We start from the raw sequence: 26,381 nt of genomic DNA on the forward strand, positions 1-26,381 counted from the left end.
GAAGGAGAGCGAACTGGGATCGACATGTAAAGTAATAAATTAAATTAAAAAAATGCTTTTACTCCAAAATTTAAGTTCAAGGACAAGTTACTGGGGAAAAGGATTTCTATTTTTGTTCCCACAGAAAATGAAAAGCTGTGGATTCCTTCTAGACTAATGTGGTTTGATCAAGGCAGACTGCCTGAAACAGAGTACCATGTGATCCTACATTCAAAACAGCTGGACAAAGCAGCCTTGCAGACTACAGCCAGGATTTCTGCATCTTCTTCGAATCCCCCATGACAGTGTCCCTTACCAGCAGGAAGTAGTTTGGAAAGAACGATGCCCAAATTCCCAAATATTGTCTATAAATGTTTGTTTTCATTTAAATGGACTTGGTCATATAAAATAAATATATAAAAAAGAAATACAAAAATTAAAAAAAAAAAAGCTGGAGAATGGGGGGTGGTGTCCGGTGTGGGGGTGGCAAGGAAAGGACCATGTGTGAGAGCATAGTAGTTTCCATAGCAGGTGAGGGTGACCGAGGCAGAGGGAATAACATGCTAGGCAGACAGAGCTTAAGTGAGAAGTTATTTAGAAAGGGGAGTGAGGGGGAAGGGAAGAGACATAGAGGCACCAGGAACAGAATAGAGGACAGAGAGAGGAGGTGAGAGGAGAGGGGAAGTGGGAGGGAGGAGGGAGAGGGGGGGAGAGAAGGGGGGGCTGGAAAGCAAGAGATCTAAGTGTTAAGTGGGCAGAGGTCTGACTTTTAAAGGGCCCTTTACACCTATCTGAAAAGTCTAGTAGTCTTGGAACCCTGGGCTGACCAGAGTATTGCCTGAGTGCATTCTGTCAGGTGACAGTGGCAGGCCAGTGTAATGCCTGAATGCATCCTTACACATGGTAGGAAACATTAGATGGTATCTTATAAATATGTCAATTAAAAATTAAAATATTAATTTTGGTCTGGTCTGCGTCTCTCCTTGAAGGTCCCTGGGGGCTGGGGCACTCATCAATAGCTGGAGACTATGTAGCCTGAGCTTATAGCCTGGTCCTCCTAGTCTGGCCTTGCTCTCAGAGTATACAAGTCTGTCTCTAGAATACTTTTGCCTCCCAGTACTTCAGCTTATCAAGTGAGTGCCCCGATGTACCCTAAACTACACCATGTTGGATCATGCTTTAGATACAGGAAGTATGTGTCACTTCTCTTATGTGATTTGTCTTGTATCATCACCTGTCTTAGTTTGCCTGTTTGTTGCTGTGAGAAGTCAACCACTGACCAAAAGCAACTTGGGGAAAAAGGGTTATTTGGCTTATAGGCTACAGCCTACCACCAAGGAAAGGCAAAGCATGAATTCAAGGCTGGAACCTGGAGGCAGAAACTGAAGCAGAGACCAAAGAGGAACTAAAATGTTTTCTGGCTTCCTGTCTCTGGGTTGCTCTTGCATAGACATCTCAGGGCCACCAGCCCAGGGATAGCATTGCCTGCAGTGGGTAGTCCCTCCTTTATCAATTAGCAGCAAGAAGGTACCCCACAGACAGGCCCATAGGCCAATCTGATGCAGCTGGTTTCCCAATTAAGGCTCCCTCTTCCCAGGAGTTTCTAGTTTGTGTGGGTTGAAAAGAATGAGCCAGCACACCACCCCAGTTCATTTAGACCTCATTGGACCCTGCCCTGCTAAGACCTGTTCATTCAGCTGAATCTGATCAACAGTTACCAGCAACCTCACCCCAACATGCTCTTGAAAATGTTGACCTTGATTTTCACAACCATAATTGCCTTTGCTAGCTGCCTAGCAAGTAAACAGGAAACTCAGGCATGGTGATAATTTCTGGTGACAGATCTTAAGAGTAAGGCAAAAACTGAAGATGTCTTCCTTCTCTCTGCCTGGAAGACTGCCAACATCTTGCAACCTGGAAGAAGTGGAAAACTACTCTACCCACATTTGTAACTGTCACATACAGTCAAGGTGGCAACAGCTGGGTTTATTGGTCTGGGACAGATGCAAGCTGCACCTAATCTGAGTTTATTTATTTATTTTTTTACTTGCTTACAAGTGGGGGTTATTATATGCTTTCTTCTCATCCCTTTTTGTTCATTCAGTGAAGATATTGGTTGTGCCTTCCTGAGGGGTCAACGTTATAGTTCAAATGTTGGTAAGATCAAAGACTGTGGACTTGGGAAACAATGGCTTGAAAGCCAGCTTCCCTCCTTAGTCCCTCACTCTGCTTTTTGTGATGAAGGGGATTAAACCTTGGGCTCTTTTAAGCAGTCCCAATTCTTCATTCTTCGAGGATGAGCTTGGAAACTGGGAATGACAATACCTGCAGAAATGTTAGAAGGAAAATACAGGACATCATGTAGGCATGTGCCAGGTGTGGATGGAACAGGCAATCAATGAAATAATCTTACATTCTAATGAACCAATCCGCTTCCAGTATTATTATCCACCCATTCTCTAAGTTTAGTTAGGTAAAGGGTGCATTCTATGGTCTGCAAACTTTTCCATCTAGCCTAGAGTCAGAAAAACGCCAGGATCCTTTAAGGGGAGGGACCAAGAGGGGGCGGGGCTCCAATGCGCGCAGGAAGGAAGTCGGGCTAGCACTTCTACCAGGGGCTATGCTGCTGCGGCCGCTTCGAGGCTGGGCAGCCCGGTTGCTGCGTAGTGCAAGCCCCGGTAGCTCCGGAAGCCTCATTTCGGGCACCGGCAAGCTGTGGGCACCTCACCGCGCCTGGCCTCCGGGTAACTAGTGCTTTTGTACCACCTCGTAGAGGCCGCTCTGGTCCCGCTCCCCCCCTTCCCCGCAAGTCACTGGACTTCCCCAGGGCCCTAGGGTGAAGACCCGCTCTAGGGGCCCAAGTAAGGCTTCTAGTCCGGTTTCCTGGTCAGATTCTTTAGGTTCTGGGGGGTGGGGTGGGGGGAAAACGGGGAGATGGGCGGATGCTGCTTTAAACCAGCTTGCAGTGGATGCAGATGCCTGCGCACTCAGAAGGCGGGTTCAGGCTTCTGGCTTTTTCCTACTTTTGCTGCCAGTGGGGATCCTCCTTTTCCCTTGGCTTTGGGCTGCTGACGGTGGTTCGCAGCATTGCCAGCCTTGGCTTAGAGAACGGACAACCTGGGTCCCAGCCCTAAGCCTAAGCCCACCGGCTGTCCTTCAGAAACTCTTGGCCATTCCTTGTGTCCACTGTGAAGATCTAAGCACACAATACAGGTGAAAACGCAAAGTAGAGATGGTGTACAGTGTACATGCAAGACCCAGCCACTGAGAGTCCTGAGAATGGCAAACACTTTTTAAGTCAAGAAGCAAGCATAAACATTATTGTTTGTTTGGTTATCAGATTAGCACAGAGAAGAGTGGACAATTGAAACATTAATTTCCTTTTTTTTTTTTTTTTTTTTTTTTTAGATAAAGATAGAGAAAATGATAAAGAGAAAAAAGCTGTGGTAAGTTCCTCTTTGCATGAATTCTCCCGTGTAGAGTAATACCTTTATTTTTTGAGCCGGAGAGTGAAGCAATATGTGTACACAGTGAAAAAAAAAAAAAAAAAACAAGTGCGAGATGATTATCCACCTCTAACCAACTCAAAAGTGAAAGAAAACGAGAGTAGGAGTAACTTTCAGTTAGTAGTGTGTGTTCAGCAAGCATAATGTAAGTTCCATTCTCAGCACCAGAGAAATATGTGGGGTACATTCTCATCGGTGTCAGTTATAATGGCTGGGGATTGGACTCGGCCTCTGGAGGACAGTGGAGTGAGTTGTGGCACAGGCTAAACTGCTTGTGCACTTTGACAGCATGCCCTCCTGTTTCTGTAATCCCATCACTTTCTTTCCTACTCTCACATTTCCTTTCTTTTTTTTTTTTCCTCTCTCTCCCTTCCTTCCTTTCTTGTGAGCACTGTGGAGGTTGAGACTAAGTTTTGCATATGAAGTGCTAGACACATAGTAAGTCTTCATCAAGCAAGTGGGGAGACAGAGGCAGGTGGATCTCTGTCTATAGAAAAGTTCTGGAACAGCCAGGGCCACACAAAAAACTGTCTGGGGGATGGGGGTCTCAGAGGGAAAAGTGCTTGTTCCATAAGCATGGGAACCTGAGTTTGGATCCCCAGCCCTTGAATAAAAAGCACAGCAGGTGCCTGTCATCCCAGTGGCCAGCAAATGTGGCTATTATGTATGGTCCAGTTTCAGAGAGATCCTGACTCAAAATAAGGTGGAGAATGATGGAGGAGGATACCGAGAGGAGTCTGGTTTTTACGTGCACGTGTGTTAGTGCATAAATCTGCCCACACATGTGTACACTCAAAAGAAGACTCTGGGCTAGGTGTGGTGGTGTATGCCTGTAATCTTACTCAGAAGGATGATGTACAAGGATTACAAGTTCTATGCTAGTCTCCACAGAGTGAACTCTGTGTGTGTGTGTGTGTGTGTGTGTGTGTGTGTGTGTGTGTGTGTGTGAGATCTTTTTACCTTTGTGTTCCTGTTTACATGTTGCTTGCTCTACTATGAGGGGGTTTCAGAAGGGGGTGGAGTGCTGGCTGAGCACACTTGAGGTCTATATTTACCATCTCTTCAGGATTTTCTGGTGGGAATAGGGGCAGGTGATTTTGAATGGTCTCTGAATAGCACTGAAGTCCTTGTAGTGAACAGGAATGAAATATCAGATGTAGAATAATGTCCAGATTGAGTTCCTTTTGGGTGTTCAGGGGAAAACAGCAACAAAAGGCCCAGGAGTGTTCTGTGGGGTTTCTTTTTGCCTTTCACTTACTCCCTTGGGTTCATTTTGTGTTTACTCTGGGTCCTAAAGGCATGAACTGGCAGAGGCCTGGGATTAGAGGGTGGCCTGGCATCTGTGGGAAGTGCCATTGTCCATTTCTAGGTACTCATTAGGTTCAAGATTGGAGACCTTTGCTGCCAGTCAACAGTGCTAGGGAGTTTTATATTGGGTGTGGTGACCAGTTGTGATAGGTGTTATATGTAGAATGTGACAGGTTCCACCTAAGGAAGGTCATGAGAAGGGGTCTGTTGGGCCAGGGTATAAATTCCACCCACCCTGCCTGGATTACTGCCTTGCCAAGTCACCAAATATCTGTGGGTACTTCCAACCTGGGTGTGAAGCAACACTTCTTCGTGTGACCCAGAGGATGTGTGAGAATGTTCTTAAGGACCAGTTTGTCTTACAATGAACTATGTACCCTTTGTGATTTGCTGGAACCAAAACCACTTGGTCTGTATCACCAGGAGTGCCAGGTTGAGCCTTAGAATTGTTGGGCATGCCTCCCCAGGTGGCAGCCATCATGCCTAGGATGTGGGTTCAGTCTGGTTTACCTTATTGGGCCCCTTCTGCTTTTTCTGTTACTGCAAAGTGGGACCTTGGGGGATGCCTGAGGTAGGGTTTGACTTGCCACTCAAATTCTTAGACTGAACCAAGTGGGCTGATTACCCTAACCTAGTTGTTCCCTCATGTTCCTCTGCATGCTTGATTTCTAACCCTAATATACATCTGTCTTCTGCCAGGTTTGTGTTGAGGGCAATATTGCAAGTGGAAAGACGACATGCCTGGAGTTCTTCTCCAATACAACAGATGTTGAGGTATGTTCCTCACACACTGGGTTTGAAGGAACCGAAATGTCTCAGTGGAATGAGTTATGCAGAGCACAGATAGCCTTGTCCAACAGAAGGGTGATGCCAGCCGCAAGTGCAGTCCATACTTGTGACCTAGTGAGGTTTTGTTTTTGTTTTTGTTTGTTTTGCTTTTTGTTTGTTTGTTTGTTTTTTGGTTTTTCAAGACAAGGTTTCTCTGTGTAGCTTTGGAGCCGGTCCTGGAACTAGCTCTTGTAGACCAGGCTGGTCTCAAACTCACAGAGATCCACCTGCCTCTGCCTCCCCAGTGCTGGGATTAAAGGTGTGCACCACCACTGCCCAGCTTGTTCAATGCATTTTCAACTTGGTGTATTTTTCTAGTGGGGACATGGCCCCTTTGTAAGTAGAGGAACATCTGTGGTCGAACTTCAGGGTCATATGGTTACATGTGTCTTGTGACTCCTGTGTTGGGCAGCGCATGTACAGATCTCCCCATAGTCTGGTTAGGAAGAATGTATGTATGGTAGAGAAGGCAGGCTGCTGAGCCTAGCTCTTAGGGAATCTGTGTTTAAGTAGGTGAGTAGCACCATGTGCATCTGGTTATATATTTCTAGTTAATTTAAAATTCAGCCACTAAGAATAATGTCAAAGATGTTTAAGAGTTAATAGTAACCTCTCTCCACGGTGTGACTCTCGTTCTCTCTTCTAGGTTTTGGTGTATTGTATCCCTGTGGTTACAGATCTCTTGCCTAAAATGTTTGGGATCTGAAGTGTTTCAGACTTTGGAATAGTTAATATAATACATAATGATCTTAGAGTGAGACCCAAGTCTAAAGAGGACATTCACTTGTGTACTTTATACACATAACCTGAAGGTCATTTTAGTAGCCTGGATTATTATTTTGTCTTTGATCTGTCATGTGAGGTCTATGTATGGACTTTTCCATCTGTGGTATAATGTCTGCTGGGAATTTGAAGCATTTGAATTTCAGATTTGGGATGGGGAAGCTGTATTGCAGATCCTACAATTTTCCAACTTGCTGTTTCCTTCTTTCCCTCTCTCTATTAAAGATATGTGTGGTTTGATAAGATAGTAACTATTTCCCAGCCCTGGTTTGATTTGTGTTCATGTGCCGCTGTACAGAAAAGCAGTATCGATGTAGTCGCTGGACAGCTGCTTAGGTCTAGGGAGGGTTCCCACCATTCCTGCCTGAGGAAAGAGCTTTCTGTGCCTGGATGCACACAGTGTGGATTATCCTGAACAACTGCTTGTGGGGAACCTGGGGTTTTGGTACATTCCAGGCAGTGATAGCCTGTGCACCTGTGATGTCCCTGATCTAGGTCAGCTTCCCTGGTGGACAGCATTTTGCATGTTCTGTTACAACTTGTTGCTGGGAAAATTAAGTGGTGTGTTGTGTGACTCCAATGAGCAAGGATACTTGGGAGGTTTGCTTGTTTCCCTTCAGGTACATCTCCTCTGCAGATCTGGTGCTGTGTCCTCGTATGGCAGTTGATATTAGCTGTCAGTGTTGGATGTTGTGTCTCATCAATCATGGGACCAGAAAAAGTGTCTTAGGGTCACAACACTTGTCTTGAGTAGTGAACCTCTCAATAGAACTTGAAAAGTGCTTATGTTTTCACGATAGACCTTGGAGCCAATTAACAACAATAGCAGCAGCAATAGCTGATACCCATCCAGTGCACCATGTTAAGTTTTTATGGGATTATCTAATTAGTTCCATGCCTACATGCATAACCTCTCTGAGGTAAGTCCTATTACCTCTTTGGAGAAGAGGAAATCAAAGACTAATTGCCTTATAAAATTTATATTTAATTATATTTATATTTAATTCACCTTGACTGAATTAAAGACTATAGCAGCCTCCCAAACTCAGATGTGGTTTCATTTTCTGTGGTTTCAGTTACTTGAGGTCAACCAGAATCTAAAAATATTAAGTAGGACATTCTAGATTTAAACAGTTCATAAAATTTAAATTATGCATTATAGTATGGTGTATCCAATAAAGCCTCATGCCATCTCAGTCTGTCCCATGTGAATCATCCCTCTGTCTAGCATAGGGAAAAAACAAAAAACAAAAAACAAAAAAACATGGCATGTACCAGACTTGTATCTGAAGCTTCAAAGGCGTACACTGGGATCTTACAACACACCCCCAAGAACAAGGATGCAGGCACTGTGCCTGGACAACACTGAAGTATTATTTCTGCATATGTTTAGAGGGTGTTTTCCAGGGGAGACTGACATGTAAATTGGTGGACTTACTAAATAGGAAATATGAATGGGGATTCATAATTGACTACAGGCCTGGATAGAACAAAAAAGGAAAGAAAAGGATTTCCTTCCTCTTTTTCCTGCTGTGGGACTTAGCCAGAGGTTTTCCAGCCTTGGGACTTGGGACTTAGCCAGAGGCCCTAGGTTCCAGGATCTTGGCATCATACTTAATATTAAATCAGTGATTTCCCTGCTCTTTGGACCTATACCTGTGCTACTTGTATCCCTGAGATCCCAGCTTTAGACAACCTGTCATAGGATAGAGTTCTTAGCTTCCTTAATTTCATGAGCAAGTTTTGCTAATGAATTTCTTCTTGTATGTCAGTTTCTATGCATACATAATTGTATCTGCTCCTGTAGAGAGAGAGCCCTGACACATATAATAGTGTGCATTGGGGCCAGGTCCCAGCTCAGGCTTTGAAACTGAAGGGATGCCACCCTTGTTTGTCTCCACACTATGAAGAACTTGGTTGACCTTGGTGAGCCTACTCCCCTTTAGACTGAGCTGGTTTTCAGTTATTTACAGGTCACATCTGGAAGTCACAGGAAAACCCCACCTAGAAGCTGTGGCCTTTCAGGCGCCTAGCTTGTTTGGCTCACCCTTGGCACCCAACAGTAGTGCCTACCTGCCTGCCTGCCTGCCTGCCTTCCTGCCTTCTAAACTTGTCACACTGTTTCAGCATGTTGTCTTTCCTTGCAGGTGTTAATGGAGCCTGTGCTTAAGTGGAGAAATGTCCGAGGCCACAATCCTCTGGTGAGTGCTTTGCTTTTTGCCCAGCTTCCCTGTGAGTACCTAGGAATGGTGGTGCTGACACCTGAGCCCAGGCACACCTACTCTTTGTCCCCACTGTTAGCTGAGTCAGAAGAAAGGAGGATGGCAACCCAGGGTTTCTGAGGCCTGGGTGGGTATGCACAGCCAATTCTAGCTCATCGGGTTTCTGGATGACCCTTTTGGGCTTATATTGTCTAGTAATGGATCCCTTATTTACCCTGAAGCCACCTATCTTCCTTCCCACAGAGGGTCTGGACAGCAGGGACCATAATGTGCACGTGCCTCTTCTCCCTCCTCAGAAGGCCCCATGCTGCCTGCTTGAAAGCAATGGAGAGAAAGCAGACTCTAGCACGTTCTAGTGTTTCTCAGCTAAGACAACTGTAGTGTTAGCAATACTTTGCAATATTCTGGCATTACCTCATGGAGTTCATTAGACTCATGTCCACAGCAGCAGCATCTGTGTCTACTGTGCTGTCTGGTGTTTGCTAGAACACAGCTGTATTGCCTAGCCTTTACTGTCTGCTCATTCCTTCAGTGAGCATTTGTCACCTACCTACTATGTGGCAGACAGTGTCTGCATGCTAAAGGAGATACTTCAGAGATCAGAAATAGTCTCAGAAGGTTGTGTTTTGAAGGTGTTATCATCATCAGATATATTTCCACAACTTTCTGCTGGTCAGAAGAGCAAGACTGATATTTGTGTGACAATTACTAGCACACCATGCTGGTCACTGATGCAGGAAATTACTTGTTTCTACATTATCCAGCTTCTGACTTTGATGAGATGTTCCTTTTACCCATAATTAGCAAAGCCTTTAGTTTTCAATGCTGAGCACTTGAGTGTCATGCGTTTATACCAAGAGGAAAAAACAAAACAAAAATTTCAGAAAAGAAGCTGGGTGTAGTGTCACATGCTTATAATCTCAGCACTCTTTAACATTGAAGCAGGAAAATCCCGAGTTCCTCATCATCCTGGCTGTATAGTAAGACTAGGTCTTCCCTCCCCTCTCCATCTCTCCTCACAACACAACACACACATTGCAGACAGAGAAGCAAAAGATTCTTAGTGAGCAGACTGGAGAAGGATGTGTTTTTATCTGTGGGCGACAGAATGACTTCGGCTGGGCTCTGTTTTATGTAGGGTAGGTAGGAGAATGCACCTCTGTTAAGGAGTGGGTAGAGACCCACACATGAGGGAGGGAGCACTGCATACATCTGGAGGAAGAGCTAAGAGGCGGGTTCAAAGGTCCTGAGATGGGTCCTGCTTGGCATGTTTTCAGAACACTAAGGAAGCTTGTGTTACTAGAAGCTGATTGGCCCAAGAGAGAAGATAAGAGACAAGAGGATGACAGTGGATTTCTAGGCCTGTGGACCAGGATGGGGGTTTGGATTTGATTCAAACACAATGCACAGTCCCTAGAAGGTTTGGAGCAGAGATGGAGACATTAACAGGCTCACTTTGGCAGCTGAATGGAGAATAGGACACCGGGAAACTCAAAGTCAACTACAAATGTCTGAGTGCTTGTTTCTCAGGGAGCACATCCTGGTCTGGCTGTTGGGGGCCTCTCCTATAATTGAATTCACATCTGTTTCTGTCCACCCTTTTCTGAGAGCTCTGTAGCTGCCCTGAGTTCACCTCTGGCCCCAGTCCTGTCCATGTAAGTTTCCTAACATGGCTTTCAGTGACTGGTGGACCTGGGGCCTGCTCTTGACACTTGGATGCAAAGTGCTTCATTTTTATTCTGTAGGGTCTAATGTACCGAAATGCCAGTCGATGGGGCCTCACACTGCAGACTTATGTGCAGCTCACTATGTTGGACCAGCACACTCGTCCTCAGGTACAGTTCAGATCTCACTTCCATCCTTGTCAAAAAAAACAAAAAACAAAACATCCTTTATCTTTCAAGTTTAGGGTGTCGTCAGATAGGGAAGTATCACAAGGAAGTCTGTTGGGCTTTCTTGCTGTACAGTCTTCTGTGATTACAGCAAGGTCTCCTGTCCCCACAGGTGGCTGCCCTGATGCCTCCTCAGCTCATGTTTTTGTAATCTGACCACTGATAGTATCATTTAACCGGAGTGTGCTCCTTGGACTGCAGCTGCTCTGTCATCTGGGGACTTGTTAGGATTGTACATTTCATGGTCCCTCTCCAGATCTATTGAGTCAGAAAATCTAGGGCTGAGGTCTAGCAGTCTATACTTTATCCAGCTGTGCAGGACTCATAGATGCATGTTCTGTGTGTCTGTGTGTTTAAGAACTGTTGATCAAATCTTCATGGGGACTGCCTTCAGATTCTTGAAAGAATATGCTTCACCTTGGGCCACAAATGGCTAACACTGGTTCAACAAACTGTTGGGACAGGACAGGATATTCAGGGCTGCTTAGGCCCTTGTATCAGCAGGGGTAGATGTCTTAGGAGATCAGGTGGCAAGGGAGACTGTGAGTGACACCTATGGGCAAAGCTTTATACACAGCTAGAGCCTTTCCATGTAGGATGCAACACACCCCTATAGCTATTTATATCGGCACAGTCATTAGGCTGAGCAGTTTGATCCAAACTGCTGATTACCTATAGCTGTAGTTACCTTTCTTTTGTTGACATAAATCTGCATCTTTTGAAGTTGACAGATGTGAGTAGAATCTTTGGACAAATATGAATTTCTCCTTCCCCAAATATTTCCCTAAATGATAAAGAGCAGAGCATCTACAGTTACATCACTATTCCCCTTGGTTTGCACTGCTTTGCCTAAGTGGGCACTCTAAACTATATATAATGATGTGTGAATATTATGGGATATGGGCAGATGCCTGCTAAGGAGGCAGAGACAGAGCTGGTTGGACTGAGCAGGAGAGATGGTTGAAGAGGGAGCCAGAAAAAGATAGGCAAAGGAAGATAGGAGCAGCATGTACAGAAAGGAGAGGAGGAAAGATGGATGCACAGAGATCCCAGAGGGCAGATAGGTAAGCAGAGAGTGGCTTGTAGGTTTGAGTGTGCCTGCTGTGGGCCACGCTGTGTCTGTCCACTAGGTGTCCTCCTGCTTCCCAAAAGGGTTTTGTAGCTGAAGGGAAAGATGATCCACCAAGGGTGTGAGTAACTTGCAGAAAGGTGATGTCCAGCCATCCTCTTCCCTGCTGGACAGAGAACTTCCCAGTTCCATGGGGCAGAGCCTCCAGAATGCCTTCCAGAGCCCTGTCTCAGACACTTGGTCCTCAAGTAAACAAGTTCCGCATTTCAGGGTTCCACTCACCAGACCATGTCAATTGGACAGTACTTGGCTGCTTTGTTAGCATGTTCCATATCCTAATCGAGTCTCCCTTCTCCTATGAAAGAGGTGCATTGTGGCTGGCAGCCACGCCTGTGCCCCCACTCCCCCACTGCTGCCTTTCCTGACCTTTGCCCTCTAAACTTCAGGACAAGTCAGGTCAGGATGGAAGTACAGTGAGCCTCATGGCAGATTTGGCTTCTGCCATCCTATTGTCTTCTCTTTATGTTTAGCAAAGATGAAAGGGACATTTGAGAGGGGTGGGACACGTTTTCAGAGTTTTCTGTATCTATCCTCTTCTTCACCTGAGAGTAAATCACTTTTTCAATTCCTTTAGATGTCACCAGTACGGTTGATGGAAAGGTCAATTTACAGCGCAAGATACATTTTTGTAGAAAACCTGTATAGAAGGTACTGTAGTTTATATAGTCAATTATAGTTTCTTTTTCTTCTCCCTCCCTCCCTCCCTTCCTTCCTTTCTTTTTAAAACTCTTTGCTCTTTGGGGCCCTGCCACCCAGCTCCCGAACAAACACCTGGAGACTTATTCTTACTTATGAATGCCTGGCCTTAGCTTGGCTTACTTCTAGCCAGCTTTTCTTAACTTAAATTATCGTGTATACCTTTTGCCTCTGAGCTTTTACTTTTCTCTATTCTATATGTCTTTCTTTACTTACTCTGTTGCTGGTTGTGTGGCTGGGTGACTGGGCCCTGATGTCCTCTCTCCTTCTCCTTCTTCTTTTTTTGTTCCTCCCTCTGCCCTTCAGTTGATTCTCCCTGCCCACCAGCCTGGCTATTGGCCATTCAGCTCTTTATGAGACCAATCAGTATTTTAGATAGGCAAAGTAACACAGCTTCACAGAGTTAAACAAATGCAACATAAAAGAATGCATCATTAAAAAAAATATTCTATAGTATAAAAGAATGTAACACGTTTTTAATGTTCTACAAAAGTCCATCATTTATTAAAGCACTGATTTTTGTATATGTGTATATAAGTGTGTGTGTGTGTGTGTGTGTGTGTAGGCATGTGAAGGCCAAAGGACAACCTTGGGTGTTAGTCTTCAAGAGCTATCTATATTGCTGTAATTTATTATTTTTTTTTAGATTTATTTAATTTTATGAGTATATGAGTTGTTTTTTGCTTACATGTATGTATGGGTACTATGTGTCTGGTATCCACAGAAGTCAGAAAAGGGTATTGAATCCCTTCGAACTGGAGTTACAGACATGTGGGTACTTGCTAGCAACCAAACCCACGTCCTTTGTAGTGACAACAAATGTTCTTAATCACTGAGCCATTTCTTCAGCCTTTTACCTTGCCTTTTGAGACAGGGTACGTAGAACAAATGTCTTAGTTCTTTCCTGTGGCAGCTCAGTTGGGTACTGACATGTATGGGGATCACTCTGGCCCAGAAGCTTGTTTCGCCACTTCTGAGATGCCCAAGGGCTTGCTAATGGTAGTGGTGGAAAGCTCTTTCACAGTTGAGGTCTAGTCATGGCCTACATGGCAGTGCTGGGTGATCATTTTTTCCAGAATCCTTGGAACCTTTGCTGAGGATCTAGGGTGAGAGCCTGGCTTTGTAATCTGTCATTGAGGGTTTGGGTTTCTGGAAAAGCCCACACATTGGAGTTCTATATCTCCTTAAAGCAAAATTTCTAAGGGTGTTATTGCCTTTGAGGCCTAGAACAAGTGAAGAACACCCCAAAAGAGAAGCCCACCTCTTCTGGTGGCCGTGGAAGGCAGAATGAGTGCCGTTATACCAACAGCAGCCTGAGAGCGTTGTGTAAAAAGTGCTGAAGAGGACACAGGAAGTTTTGAGCTCTGGGCACTGGGCTGCAGTGCAAAGCTGAAGAGGGACAGAGTTTATAGAATGAGTCACTCCTCCTTTCATCTCTTCATACACACGCACGCACGCACGCACACACAAAGGGTTTATTAGAATAGGTTACAAGCTGTGGATCAACCAGTCCAACAGTGGTTGTTGTCTTAGGGTTTTAGTGCTGTGAAACGACACCAAGACCACAGCAACTCTTATAAAGAAAACATTTAATTAGGGCTAGCTTACAGTCTCATCATTATTATGACAGGAAACATCACAGTGTGCAGGCAGACATGGTGCTGGAGAAGGAGCTGAGAGTTCTATATCTGGATTGGCAGGCAGCAGGAAGAGAACTGGTTTGAGCTTCTGAGACCTCAACGCCTGCCCCCACAGTGACACATCTCCTTCAAGAAATTGACACCTACTCCCACAAGGCCATACCTCCTAATAGTGCTACTCCCTATGGACCTATGGGGACCTTTTTTTTTTCAAACCACCAGAGCTGTATACCAATAGAAAGTCCAAGAATCTAGTAGTTGTTCAGTTTGCAAGGCTGGCTGTCTCAGCTGATCTTCAGTATATAGAGGAATCCTGAAAACATGGGCTCTAATTGCTACTGAAGGAATGCATGTGCCCAAGAGAGTTAAAGGCAAGCAGGCAAAGAACAAAAGCTTCCTTCCTCCAAGTCCTTTGTATTTGGCTGCCAGCAAGTGTGGCCCAGAGTAAAGGTGGATCTTCCTACCTCAGAGGTCCAGATTAAAAGTATTTCCATTTCATCTTAATTAATGTGAGGACTTAAGTCCCTCATAGCCACTGGGGTTTTAGTTAATTCCAGATGTAGTTGAGTTGACAGCCATCATTAAGTGGCATAGGAGTCCCACCTCCCACCTTCCCCAGTTACTTGCCAGCCTCAAGTGTGTTCACCTTCTCCGGTTTCCTTGCTGAGGGCTGCTGGTGACCTGCCTTGCTGTTCCCATGGGCTGCTCTGTTAGGCTCCACTCTGCTCTGCAGAAGATATCCTGGTGGTCATAGGGACCAGGGGAGTGCTCTATTCTAGGCTGTGATGGACCCTTTGTTTGGTTTTCAAAGTAGGGGTGCCTAGAGCCTCATCTCCTAGATAGCCTGGGTCTAAAAAGCTTTTCAGCTTTTACCATTCTTGTGGACTATTGGTTTAACTATGGAAAGAAGTGTTGCATTTGTTCACGTTGCTTCTGTTTAATTCTATGCTGCATTTGATTTACCTTGCCTGCCCAAGGCACCTGATTGGCCTAATAAAAAGCTGAACGGCCAGTAGCTAGACAGTAGAGAGGGATAGGTGGAGCTGGTGGGCAGAGAGAATAAGTAGGAGGAATCTAGCTAGGCTCAAGAGAAGAGAGAGCAAGGGAGAAAAAAGGGAGACATCTGGGGCCAGCCAGGCAGCCACCAGCCAGCTACCAGCCAGCTAGACACAGAAGAAGCAGGAAAACAGAATAAAAGAAAGGTAAAAAGCCCCAAAGCAAAATGTAGATGAAAAGAAACAGGTTAAAGCTAGTGGGACAAATATAAGGTAAGGCCAAGCAATCATAATTGATAATAAGTTTCCATGTCATGATTTGGAGATGGTTGGTGACCCAGAAGAGAGCCTGCTGTAGACTACCTTCCTTCTTCCTCCCCAGGGCCACAGTTGGTTCTTCTTCCCTCCCCTGGACACAGCCCAGGCACCTAGTCTCTTTGCAGCCAACCTGGTCATACCCAGGCTAAGTGGACCCCACAAGATGATATAGGTAGAAGACACTCAAAGGGAAGACTCTCCCAGGGCCTGCAAGTTCCCTGATTATTTTCTGACCTGTGCCCTCTAGCTGTGACCACTCTTGTCTGTGTTTGTGTCCTTTCTACACAGAGTGCATCAAGAATGCTGCAAGTAGAAGCCAGGTCTCCTTTTTCTTTGTTCTCCCTTATTCATATTCTCTCTCTTTCTCTCTCCCCCTCTCTTTCTCTGTCTCTGTCTCTGTCTCTCTCTCTCTGTGTGTGTGTGTGTGTGTGTGTGTGTGTGTGTGTGTGTGTGTCTGCAAGCTCATCATATCTAAGTATGGAGGCCACACGAGGCCTTTGAGCCCCGCTCTATTACTTTCTCTCTTATTCTCTTTGACTAATCAAAGCTTGCCTTTTAGTTAGACTGGCTGTTCAGGGAGCTCCGTCTGTCTCTGCACCACAGTGCTGGGTTTGTAGGCACATAGGTTTGTGTCTAGTCCCCAGCCTGAAGCATAGGAAATTGTACCCAGGCACTCATGCTTGCAGAGCAAGCACTCTTATTTACTGAGCCACCTTCCCAGCTTTAAGATTTAACATCTAAAATACATAATAATGCTACACCCCAGTCTTGTTTTTGAGTACTAGTGTGTTGTTCAAATTTGAAAGCAGCAAAGGGGAAATGTCTACAGCTGTAGTTGAGTAGTTCTGTCACTCAGAGGAAAGCACTGAACATTTTGGTATATTTCTTTGTAGTCATTTCAAATGTGTGGATGTATGCTTCTTTTATATGGCTGGGGCATATGCATACAGTTTGATCTCCTGTGTTCATTGAGCATTACTTATAGAGCCTTTTCCCTGTCTATGTTTGACTTCACTATACATACCATCTTTTAGCTACTGCAGAGATTGACCAAGGCTTCATTTCTCATTAGGCTGGATGGCATATGGTAAGCATCCATGAGTATTTTCATAGCAAAAAAGTTGTAGGAGCAAAATTGATTTGCTGATCCACTTCCAACTTGAATGATTTCTCCATGCTCATAGGACAGACTAAAGTGCTTTTATCTGCTTGGAGTTCAATTCCAAAAGCAGTCTCCATCAGTCAGTGCCATGGCCAGCCCCTGTCCCCTGGTGGTGGAAGGTCAAATAGATGCTCAGGGTTCTGTTAGTCTGTGTGGCCATCATTTGTGAACCTTGGTGGTGCTGTTCCTTTGGGGAAATGACACAGCACATGGTGAATAAAAACCTTTGAATTCTCATTACAGCGGAAAGATGCCAGAAGTTGAGTATGTGATTCTGTCTGAGTGGTTTGATTGGATCATCAGGAACATTAATGTCTCCATTGATCTGATAGGTAAGACAGTCTCTCCCGTCCCCTATCTAGAGGATCCCCTGGGCACAGCTGGGGCTTATTTGTGAGGTTTCCTCTCTCTCAGAGACAGCAGGTAGGGATACCTGCCATCCATGATTCTTTCTCCATCATAGTTCCCCAAAGACAGGCAGAATTTAGGGGTTTCTTTACTCTGTGAAGGAACTCTGGCCATGTGGTTCCTTAACCTTCCTTTTTCTGGTCAATGACTTCCAAGCCCCTCTTCTGTTCTGATCTGATGGCTCTTCTGTGTTGGGTAGGAGGGACAGAAACTGGACAGAGGCTGAAGCCAGTGGCTTGCCAGGTTCTGTGTAGGAATGGAATTCCTTTAAGCTTCGTGATGATACTCTTGTGGGGCTGAGGAAATGACAACAGAAAGGGGATTGGGGGATGAGGGTCAGGACTCCTGTTGATCACACAGAGGCTAGTGGGAGACTGAGTAGGCTTGGGCTGAGGCTGCTGCTATTACTAAGGTAGTGTCCCTCCACCTCAGCACTTGTCCTGTCCTTGTCTTAGCTCCCACACCAGGGGCACAGCAGTCAGAGCCTCTTGTGTTTTTAAATCTCAGTTTATCTTCGAACCACTCCTGAAATCTGCTACCAGAGATTAAAGATGAGGTGCAGGGAAGAGGAGAAAATCATTCCAATGGTAAGAGGCTAGAACCCCCTCCACCTCTGCTGCTAGCCCTCCCCTCCTTGCCCACCATGGAATCATCTGCATCATCTGCAGCAAGAAACAGGAAGTATAACCTAAGGCAAACGCTAGTTTCCTCTGTGGCTTTGGAGCCCTTGTGGGTGCCAAGGCTGCTTTACTTCCTATGGTTCCTGATTGAGGCTTCTGCATGCCCATGACTAGAGGGGCACATGCATGTGTACATCACGCATGCATGGTCACACGCACATTTGTTCCTGTATAGTAGTTTGTCTTCACACACATGCACAAACATGCACTCACACTCCCATAGACATACGTGCCTTTGTACAGTAGTTTCCTTGTCTTTAGCTATGAGGTCACTTCCCTGAGCTTCCTTCCACTGCCCTTCTCTTGCCTCCTACAGTGACAGCCTGCAAGACAGCATATTGACAGTGTTTGTTCCCAATTTTCTTTACAGTGTGAACACTTTTAGATTTGGTCTTACTAACTCTGTCCTCAACATATGTCCTGGGCCTGACACCTAGCAGTTGCTCGGGTAATATTGGACTGTACCTTATGTGGATAGTTGTCCTTGAAGGATAGACAGGGGCTTGGTAAGCTCTTTTGGGACATCATGGTGCTCTGGATGCAAGATGGGCTGGACTGGGGCCCTGAAAGGTTGATCTAATCCCTAAAGCCCAGCTGAGTTTTGCCTTGGATCAGCCATGACAGTCCAAGCCTGCTCTCGACGTTTCCTTGGAAATCTCAGAGACAGGATTAATAAATGGAACACCATCGAACTGAGCTTAGGTCGTGCTGTGATGGGCTTGGCTTTTCTGTGTTCTGTTCCACATGGTGGAACTGGGTCTCCCACTAGAGAAATGGCAAGAAATGGAGATGTCAGGTGGGAGGTGTGCTTTTAAACTTGGCTAGGGAAGGCCAGTGGTGGTTGGGGACTTACTGACCATTTAAACCACAGGCTTTTCACAGAGTCATATTGGTTGTTACAGGGTCCTTGTTCATGTCACATCCTAATAGTCTTTGAGAATTCTGACCTGCCATGTAGGCCTGTGAGACCCTTGGCGGGTGGGTGGGCTTTTCTCCTTTCCCACTCCCCACAGCCTTTGTGTTTCTGTGGCAGGAATACCTCAGTGCTATTCACCACCTCTATGAGGAGTGGCTGGTCACCGGTAGCCTTTTCCCAGCTGCAGCCCCTGTTCTGGTAAGTTAATGTTCCTCCTGGAGTGGAGACTTTCCTATGGGGAGGAAGGCCCAGAGACTATCACCCATGCCACAGAAAAGAGTTCCTTCTCTCTCTGCCCCCATTTGTGGACAGGCTCAGAGGCACTTGGACAGACTTGAGAAAAGCCTGGCTATTTTACTAACATGTTACCCACCACAGCATTACTACAAAGAAATACCCAGATGCCTCTTGATCTGGATTTGAGGTTAGACCTTTGGGGATAATGATCCCCATTCTTTGGTGGGTGATACAGAGCCTGTTCCTCTTGGTTAGGTGACTCAGTGCCTTCAGAAAGCATGTTAGTGGCTGTCTGTTTTTTGTTGTCACACTGACAACCTCAGGAGGTGCCGAGGCTGTAGAAGTGCCATACTGCTGCATCTCTGAGCTCCTGGGCTGACTAGTAACTCCTTGTAGCAGTGTAGATGTGTCTTCCCTATCACTATGTACTAGTGCTTGTGCCTTATGTCCCAATTGGCTCTTCCTAAATTCCCTTAGGCAGGCAGTCACATGTCCAATAGGGGATTGTTAGCTTTTGTTTATGGCGTTGGGCTGTGGGCCACATAGACATTCTGGCTCTGAGAAGCAGGCAGCAAAGCTGTGGCAGAGGACATCTTCACTGTGGGACATCTTCACTGGGAAAAGAAAACCTGAGGGGGCTAGGGAAGTAGCAAAGTATTGGAGAGTGTATCTAGATGTTTGAGTCCCTGGCAGCTCCCAGCACACCCCTGACTCCCAGTTCCAGTGAAAAGAAAAAGCATTGATGACAGGATGGATTCTTTGGTAAAAAAATTCAGTTCAGAGTATAGACTGTCCTGAAGCTTGGAGCTATGTGATTTTGCCCTCTCAGCCTCTTATACCTCCCCAGGGAGGATGGAGTCGCTTAGTGCAGCCTGTGACCATTTGTTTTATTTCCAGGTGATTGAGGCTGACCACGACTTGGAGAAAATGTTAGAACTCTTTGAACAAAACCGGGCCCGGATATTAACTCCAGAGAATTGGAAGCATGGCCCATAGGACTGGATATGGCTGCAGTCTACAAGACAGTGCCAGGAATAGCCCAGTAGGGCCAGGTTAGCTGTTTAGGAGCATTTGGAAGAATTTACTTTCAGGAGTGTGTGTCACCTGGTCAGATCTGTTGTCCTTATGGTCTTCTCATTATGGGACAAATGGCTTTTGTCATCAGGTCCTTGAAGCATACATTCCCCCCTGGTACTCCTCCTGGTGGCTTCCTAAGGTTGAAGTCCTTTGAAAAAACACTTGCTGTATCCCTGGTTTTGTTATAGCTGCTATGAAATCAGGCCACCCAGTGAGGCAAGGGAACACAGTCTTCTATCCCAGTCAAGGATTTGAAGCTCATAGAGGTGCAGGGACTCTTCAAGGTCACACAGCCAATGATTGTGGAGTTGGTACCATTCAGACACCTGGTTTGGGCTGCTTCCTCTTGAGTTGTTCCCCTCAGCCCTGCTGTTCTATGCTTCAGCTACCCCTCCCTGCACCCCCCTCCACCCCGTTCTTTGTGAGAAGAGCTGGCAGTATGTAGACTCCATTACATTTCACTGTTGGGCAAGGTTCAAGGAGAATGGATAGCACTAGTCTCTGGCACACCTCTGTTATTTGGCCTGAGCCCAGTGTTTCCTGGCATGAAGGTGCTGTAGCCTCTACATCTTTGTCATCTGGATCTCAGTGTCCATAGAGGGAATCCTACATTGGCCCTTGGATGGTGCCAGTGTCATTGAGGATGAAGGCCCTTCCCAGACTGCTGCCAATTTTGTGTCATTCTGTGTCAGATAAAAGACTTTGGGGACTTGGACACTGCTCTGTGCTGAGTGAGGCCAAGGGCAGTCAGCTGTCCTTGAGTGAGAAACGGGGCCCTTAGAATTACTGAGTGTTTGTGGCTCACGGAGAGAGACATAGTGGCCTTAACTCTATTGAACTGTTTTTCCATCTGTCTTGGACCACAGAGCATGAAGCCATCTGTGTTGGATCAGATAGTATCTTAGATTTGCTGGGCCATAGCTGCATACCGAAGGTGAAGGTGCAGCTGCCTTTTGAACCAATCAAGACCAAGAGAAAGAAAGACCATTCCTCTGGGAACAGTGGGACTGGAAAGTCAGGGTTTGCAAATAAAGTCATTTAAAGTCTTGCTGTTTTTGACATTTTGGAGTTGGTGGAGTTATTCTGGAGACGACAGACTCCAGACTGTGCACTCCGGAGAAATATAGCACGATGGGCTGCTGCTGATTGTCTGCCAGCTAGCTGCCTCTCCATAGGTGCCTGGTGGTCACAGAGAGGGCCAAGAGTTCAGCTGTTGGTCCTTTCTGTCTGTACCAATTCTTGGGCCCTTTCTATAGTATATGAGGGACAGCTAAGGGGACTTGTAATACGACAAACTGAAAGACTCAGACTAGTATTGGGGTCAGACTTCAAGCTGAATATCAGAAAAGCAAAGCAGCTGGCCACTAGCTTCTTACCTCTACCTTGGGCTGAATGGGCTGTTTCTGTCTCCAAGAGCTCTCACTAAGCCTGAGGCTGTAGCCTTTCCTTAGTGTGGCTGGAGAATGAATGCTTCTCTGAGAACTTGCTTCTGTCTTACATACTTCCTTAATGTTGAGATTAAAGGTATGAGCTATAATTCTCTTTTAGACTGATTCACACTAGTGTGGACTCAGAGATCCATCTAGATGTCTTAATCCTGAGTCCTAGGATTAAAAAGTGTGTACCATCACCACCTAGCTTCTGGCTGCTGGGATTAAAGGTGTGTGCCTGGTTTCTATGGCTTGTGACTGTGAATCTTCAGTCAACCTTTAATAAATCATAAACAATATATAATCACAGGAACCATCCATCAGTATCTGCAGTCCAACAGGGATAAATCATAAACCGGAGAAGGGCAGGACTGTACCAGCAGTCCTGACATAGGGAACCACCTTTATAATTTACAAATGAACAGTCCCAGTACCTGACTCTCTGCTCAATCAGAGCACTTGTCTGGGGGAGAAATGTGATTTTTCTCTTGCTCTCTGATAACCAATGAATTCTACATCTAAGCCCTGATGTTAATTTTCTTTTTCTTTTTTCTTTTTTGGCCTCAGATAGCCCAGACTGGCCTTAAACCCTCTACCGAAAGTTCTTTTTGCATCAGCCTTTTTAGTGCTGGGATTACAGGCATGCGCCATCATGTCAGGCTTGTATGTTCATTTTTAATTTAATTTTTTAAAATGTATTTGTTTTGCCTGTATGTACAAGTGTATACCTGGTGACCATAGAGGCCAGAAGAGGGGATTGGATCCCTTGGGACTAGAGTTATAGGCAGTTGTGAGTTGCCTTGTGGGTGCTAGAAGTTGGACTTAGGCTCCCTAGAAGAGCAGCCAGTGCTCTTAGCCACTAAGCTATCTCCAGCCCCATGTGTTTGTTTTTAAAATAACCCCCAAAAAGAGCCTGCTTGTACCTCTTGACACCTCAGATAGGAAACCATCTACAGCAGTGGCTGTGGTTGTTTGTAGAAACCTTCCAGCTCAGTGATCGCTGCTATTTGTCAGGCAGATCTGCATTGATCTTGGGGTCAAAGCAAGGATACGCTGTTGTCTTCAGGGATGCCAGCCCTTACCATGCTCTACCAGCCACTCAAGAGCAGCTCTAGGAAGCAATGTCCTGTGTCTAAGAACTAAACTCTATGGCCTATCATGTGCTACCAGCCCTTTTCTGGCCATGAGATGTTAGTGCTGGTAACTGCTCCATGACCCCTATATCCCTACCAGATCTGCCTGACAGCAGCGATCACTGAGCTGGAAGGTTTCTCTAAACAACCACAGCCACTGCTGTGGATGTCACCTGCTAAGGCGCTTCATGCTTTATGCTTGAGATTATTTATCAGTCACAGAAGCACACACTGCTGGCAGTGTGGGCAGGTTGGAAGAGCCAGGTAGCTGTTAGGCCAGGCCAATCTCTGACTGAGGACCAGCAAGAGCAACACTTGTGGACAGGTGAGGTATGTTCTGTGTTGTCTCTCCGGATCCCCTGTGGAATTGGCTCAGGGTGGTACTGTTCACAGATGTGTCCTTTGCTGAGTCTCGTCTCTTCCTCACCCCAGTTCCCCCCAGTTCCTTCACCTGCTTCCTGGGGTCACCTCTCAAATGAGCCACTTACACCCAAATCCACTGCTATGGAGGGAAATCCAAACTGGGAGAACCCCTCCTCTCCTCCTTCCCCCACGCCTCCCTCCCTTGCTGCTTTCCTCATATCCAGTACTTATTAGTTACTCTTTCAGCCCCTCATTCCTTCATCTGGGTCAGACTCACAAACTGCACTTTGGAGGGTCACTTCACAAACAGTCCTTTGTGGCCAGTTACATTTGGGAAACTCTGCTAAGCAAGGCCCCTTTACTTCTTGCCTCCAGGATTCCTCAGACTGAGTATCAGGAACGTGGGATATGGACTTCTTAGAGGGAAAGAAATGGATGGTACTTCCAACCTCTTGGACTCTGGCTTTCTAAATAAAAACAAATTATTTTTAATTATGCATATGCCAGCATATTTGTATGGCACCCCACATGTACCCATGCAGTCCAGAGAGGGTCTTGGATGCCCTGGAACTAGAGTTATATGTGGTTGGGAGCCCCTGGATGTGAGAGCTGGGAATCAGATTTGGGTTCAGCTGTATAATACTGCTTTTTCCTAAGGCCCTCAAGCCAATTGTGTTTTCAAAGGTCCTTGGCCAGGTAAGGTGAATGAGACAATCTAGGGAGGAGGTCAGTAACTTGAGGCTCTTGTGGGATCAGCTAGGTGCAACCCCTCTTCCATAACAGCAAGCGGCCTAGCTGCTTTACGTGCACATACTATGCACACACCCCTCTGTAATCACGTAGCCAACAACCTTGGCCCACCACCTGTGTTAAAGTTGCATGCACTCTTCTTGAAACAATGGGATAAGTTCCTCCTCCTCTGACAACAACCAGATATATTCCCAATACCTCTTGGTATGAAGAATAGAAAGGCTGGCCTGGCCTCAGCTGGTTTGGGTTGTATATGCAGGGTAAGGAAAAACTGTCCTGGTATAAGTTTTTAGGAAGAATCCTCTATTTTTACCATCTTATGCCTATGCATAACAGGGTGTGTATGATGAAAGTCAGATGCATTATGGGAAGGGGTAAACACAGCAGGAAGATGAATAGATGACCAAACCCATAAGTTAACACAGAATCACCCTCACACCACTTCTTATAAACAAACAATTCATTCTCTTGGGTACCATAAAAGGAATCCCTGAACAATAATCAGAGCCTGGAGTATCCTCACTCATGACAGTGTGTCCCTCTGTAATCTATACTATCACTTCACTCTGATTAAAGTTACTTGCTATTTTTATTTTTTGAAAATTGGCATGAACCTTTATTTTCACTCCTTTGAATAAGAGGCCAAGAACCTTGAAATATATGACCCAACCCTGACAGCTCTGACCACCAGTAAGGTTCTGGGAGTAGGATGGGAAGGGAGTCCCTCTTGGGTCTATCATTCTAATATCTAGCTGATATTCAAAATTATACTTGTCCAACACCGTGAAACTTTGTGGTTGAGAATGGGAGATTTCTAGGTGGGGATATATAGGACTCTAGGTCCTTGCACTGTCTAGAAGGCCAAGAAGTGTGTATGTGGGAGAGATGGGTAAAATGAATCTCAGTTCTCCTGTTTTGTTTTTTTGTTTTTTGTTGTTTTGTAGTTGCTTTTGTTTGTTTTGCTTCTGAGACGGGGTCTCATGTCACTCAGAGTAGCCTCACACTCATATGGAGTTGGGGCTGGCTTTGAACTGATTCTCTGGCCTCCATCTGAGTGCTGGGACTCACTTGGGTACCTCAGACACACACCACCATATGCACCACCATGTCTGGCTTCTTACCTCTTTCTTTCATTCCTTGGCTCCAAGCAAATTTGTCCCTTAAAGAGAAGGCTGGAGTGACCTTCACTAGTCCAGACCTCAGACTGGCAGACTGTCTCCTCCCTCTCACGTATTTATTCTGCTGACTTTTGATGTCTCACTAAGTTAACCATTTTCTGCAACCTAGATGGATGTTCTAGTTCTCAGCACTTGGGAACTCATCATGTCTAAGATCCACTCACCTCTTCTAGTTCTCATAGTAGGCTATGATTAGAAGGGGGATGAGCACACCAGGCATGGTCCCTGGTCTCCCCTCTTTGGCATCCCATGTTTGAACAGGTTCTGCTTCTTCATGGCAGCTTTCCAGCCTGACACCTGGCTCCAGGTTGGCCTGCCACAGCCTGGTGTGTTTGTTGTTCAGAGAACCAGCTCTGCTTTCTGGGTCCTCAAGAGAAACTGCTTTCACTAGTGTGCTTAGCTTTGGGGAAACAATGGGGATTAGGAGGGAGGTGGGACAAGGGATATTCAAGGATGGCTTTGATCCCAGGACACTGGGGAACCTTCATTTCAACAGCTTCTAAGGTCCCTGTATAACCTACAGACTTGAACTTATAAGGGAGGGAGAGTCAGTTAAAGGTGCTGCCTAGGCAGAGGGTCCCAAGTCTGAGACTCAACACTTAATTGTCATCAAGCTCATGCATAACACCAGGGGAAGGGCAGTTTTCCTTTAGAACTATATCTTGTTACAGTTTTCTATTCCAAAGCCCCACTCAGCCCACCCTCTAGAGAGTAACCAGCTCCGATTCTGGACCCCCAGTCTCTGGTAGACAACTCAAGACACTTAGGAACAGAGAGAGGAAGAGAGAGACTATAAGGAGGAGAGACAATAGTCCTAGTGAGACAGTCCTGAGGGAGAAGACAGTCCCTAGACTGTAGCCTCAGGCCCTATGTGATGCCACAGATCCATGCCTTAGACCTTTGCCCAAATCTATGTTTCTCTTCAGAAGCAAAGATGTATAATAACTGTGGGTGATTGTATTTCTTGTGAGGGTCTTGCACATCCAAAACTCATAGTATGGCTTTAGCGGGGAGTCTGCCTACATCTAGGCATAATGGACATTGGAGCTGAGCTTCTCTGGGCGCAGTGCTTCCTCTCTGCCCCCTCACAAAGAGAATCCTTGGGGCTAAGAGTCAGGATATATTCAGCATTTTGCCTAGTGAGTCCAGTGTAGCTGGAGGTCATTTCTGACTTCTTCATCAGCTATAGACCAAGGTCAGCATTCATCCCCTGCCTTGCCTTCCTGGCCATTTTTTCTCATTATTTTGTAGATATCATTGACCCTGGTTGGCAGTCACTGGGACTGACAGTTGGTGGGTAGAACCAGGATAGATAGGTTATGGTGGAGAGGGCCAAGATGGGTAGAATGGTAGGTTGGACATGTGGGTAGGATAATGGGTAGGGTGGAGGAAACAGGCTAATGTTTGATGTTCTGTGATTGTATAATCTTCTTTATCTCATCTCCTCTTTTGGAAAATCCACCCCAGGATAGAATATTTGGTTCTTCTTCCTCAGAGTGGCACATGTTCTCTGGCCAAAGATGATCAGAGATCCCCTTGCCCTGCCCCCAGCCACAGCCACTTAAATGCTCCAGGAGTCCTGTTCAGTCCATTCAGATTTCTGTGAGATATTTATATTTGATTTCTGGCAAAGAGAGAGGGTCTCTTTTCATTTTGGGTCAGGAACCAACCAACTCAGACATGGGATGTCTACTGTCATTTCTCAGGCGGGAGAATGAGGACATTGTGGTGGTCAGAGTCCAGAGAGACTA

The 26,381-nt window shown here is 45.8% G+C and overlaps 1 protein-coding gene across 1 annotated transcript; it reads left to right on the forward strand.

The window, feature by feature from the left end:
* The first annotated feature begins 2,570 nt into the window (after nt 1-2,570).
* On the forward strand, nt 2,571-20,824 carry Tk2 (thymidine kinase 2). Its single transcript, XM_051201364.1, has 11 exons — nt 2,571-2,723; nt 3,388-3,425; nt 5,493-5,567; nt 8,552-8,605; nt 10,372-10,461; nt 12,222-12,295; nt 16,702-16,790; nt 17,374-17,453; nt 18,580-18,660; nt 19,597-19,751; nt 19,965-20,824. Exons 1-10 carry the CDS (start codon nt 2,600-2,602, stop codon nt 19,693-19,695), a joined length of 804 nt encoding a protein of 267 aa, XP_051057321.1. The 5' UTR covers nt 2,571-2,599; the 3' UTR covers nt 19,696-19,751; nt 19,965-20,824.
* Nucleotides 20,825-26,381: the final 5,557 nt, after the last annotated feature.

Source organism: Phodopus roborovskii, unplaced genomic scaffold, assembly GCF_943737965.1.
Source record: "Phodopus roborovskii unplaced genomic scaffold, PHOROB, whole genome shotgun sequence".
Lineage (NCBI taxonomy): Eukaryota > Metazoa > Chordata > Mammalia > Rodentia > Cricetidae > Phodopus > Phodopus roborovskii.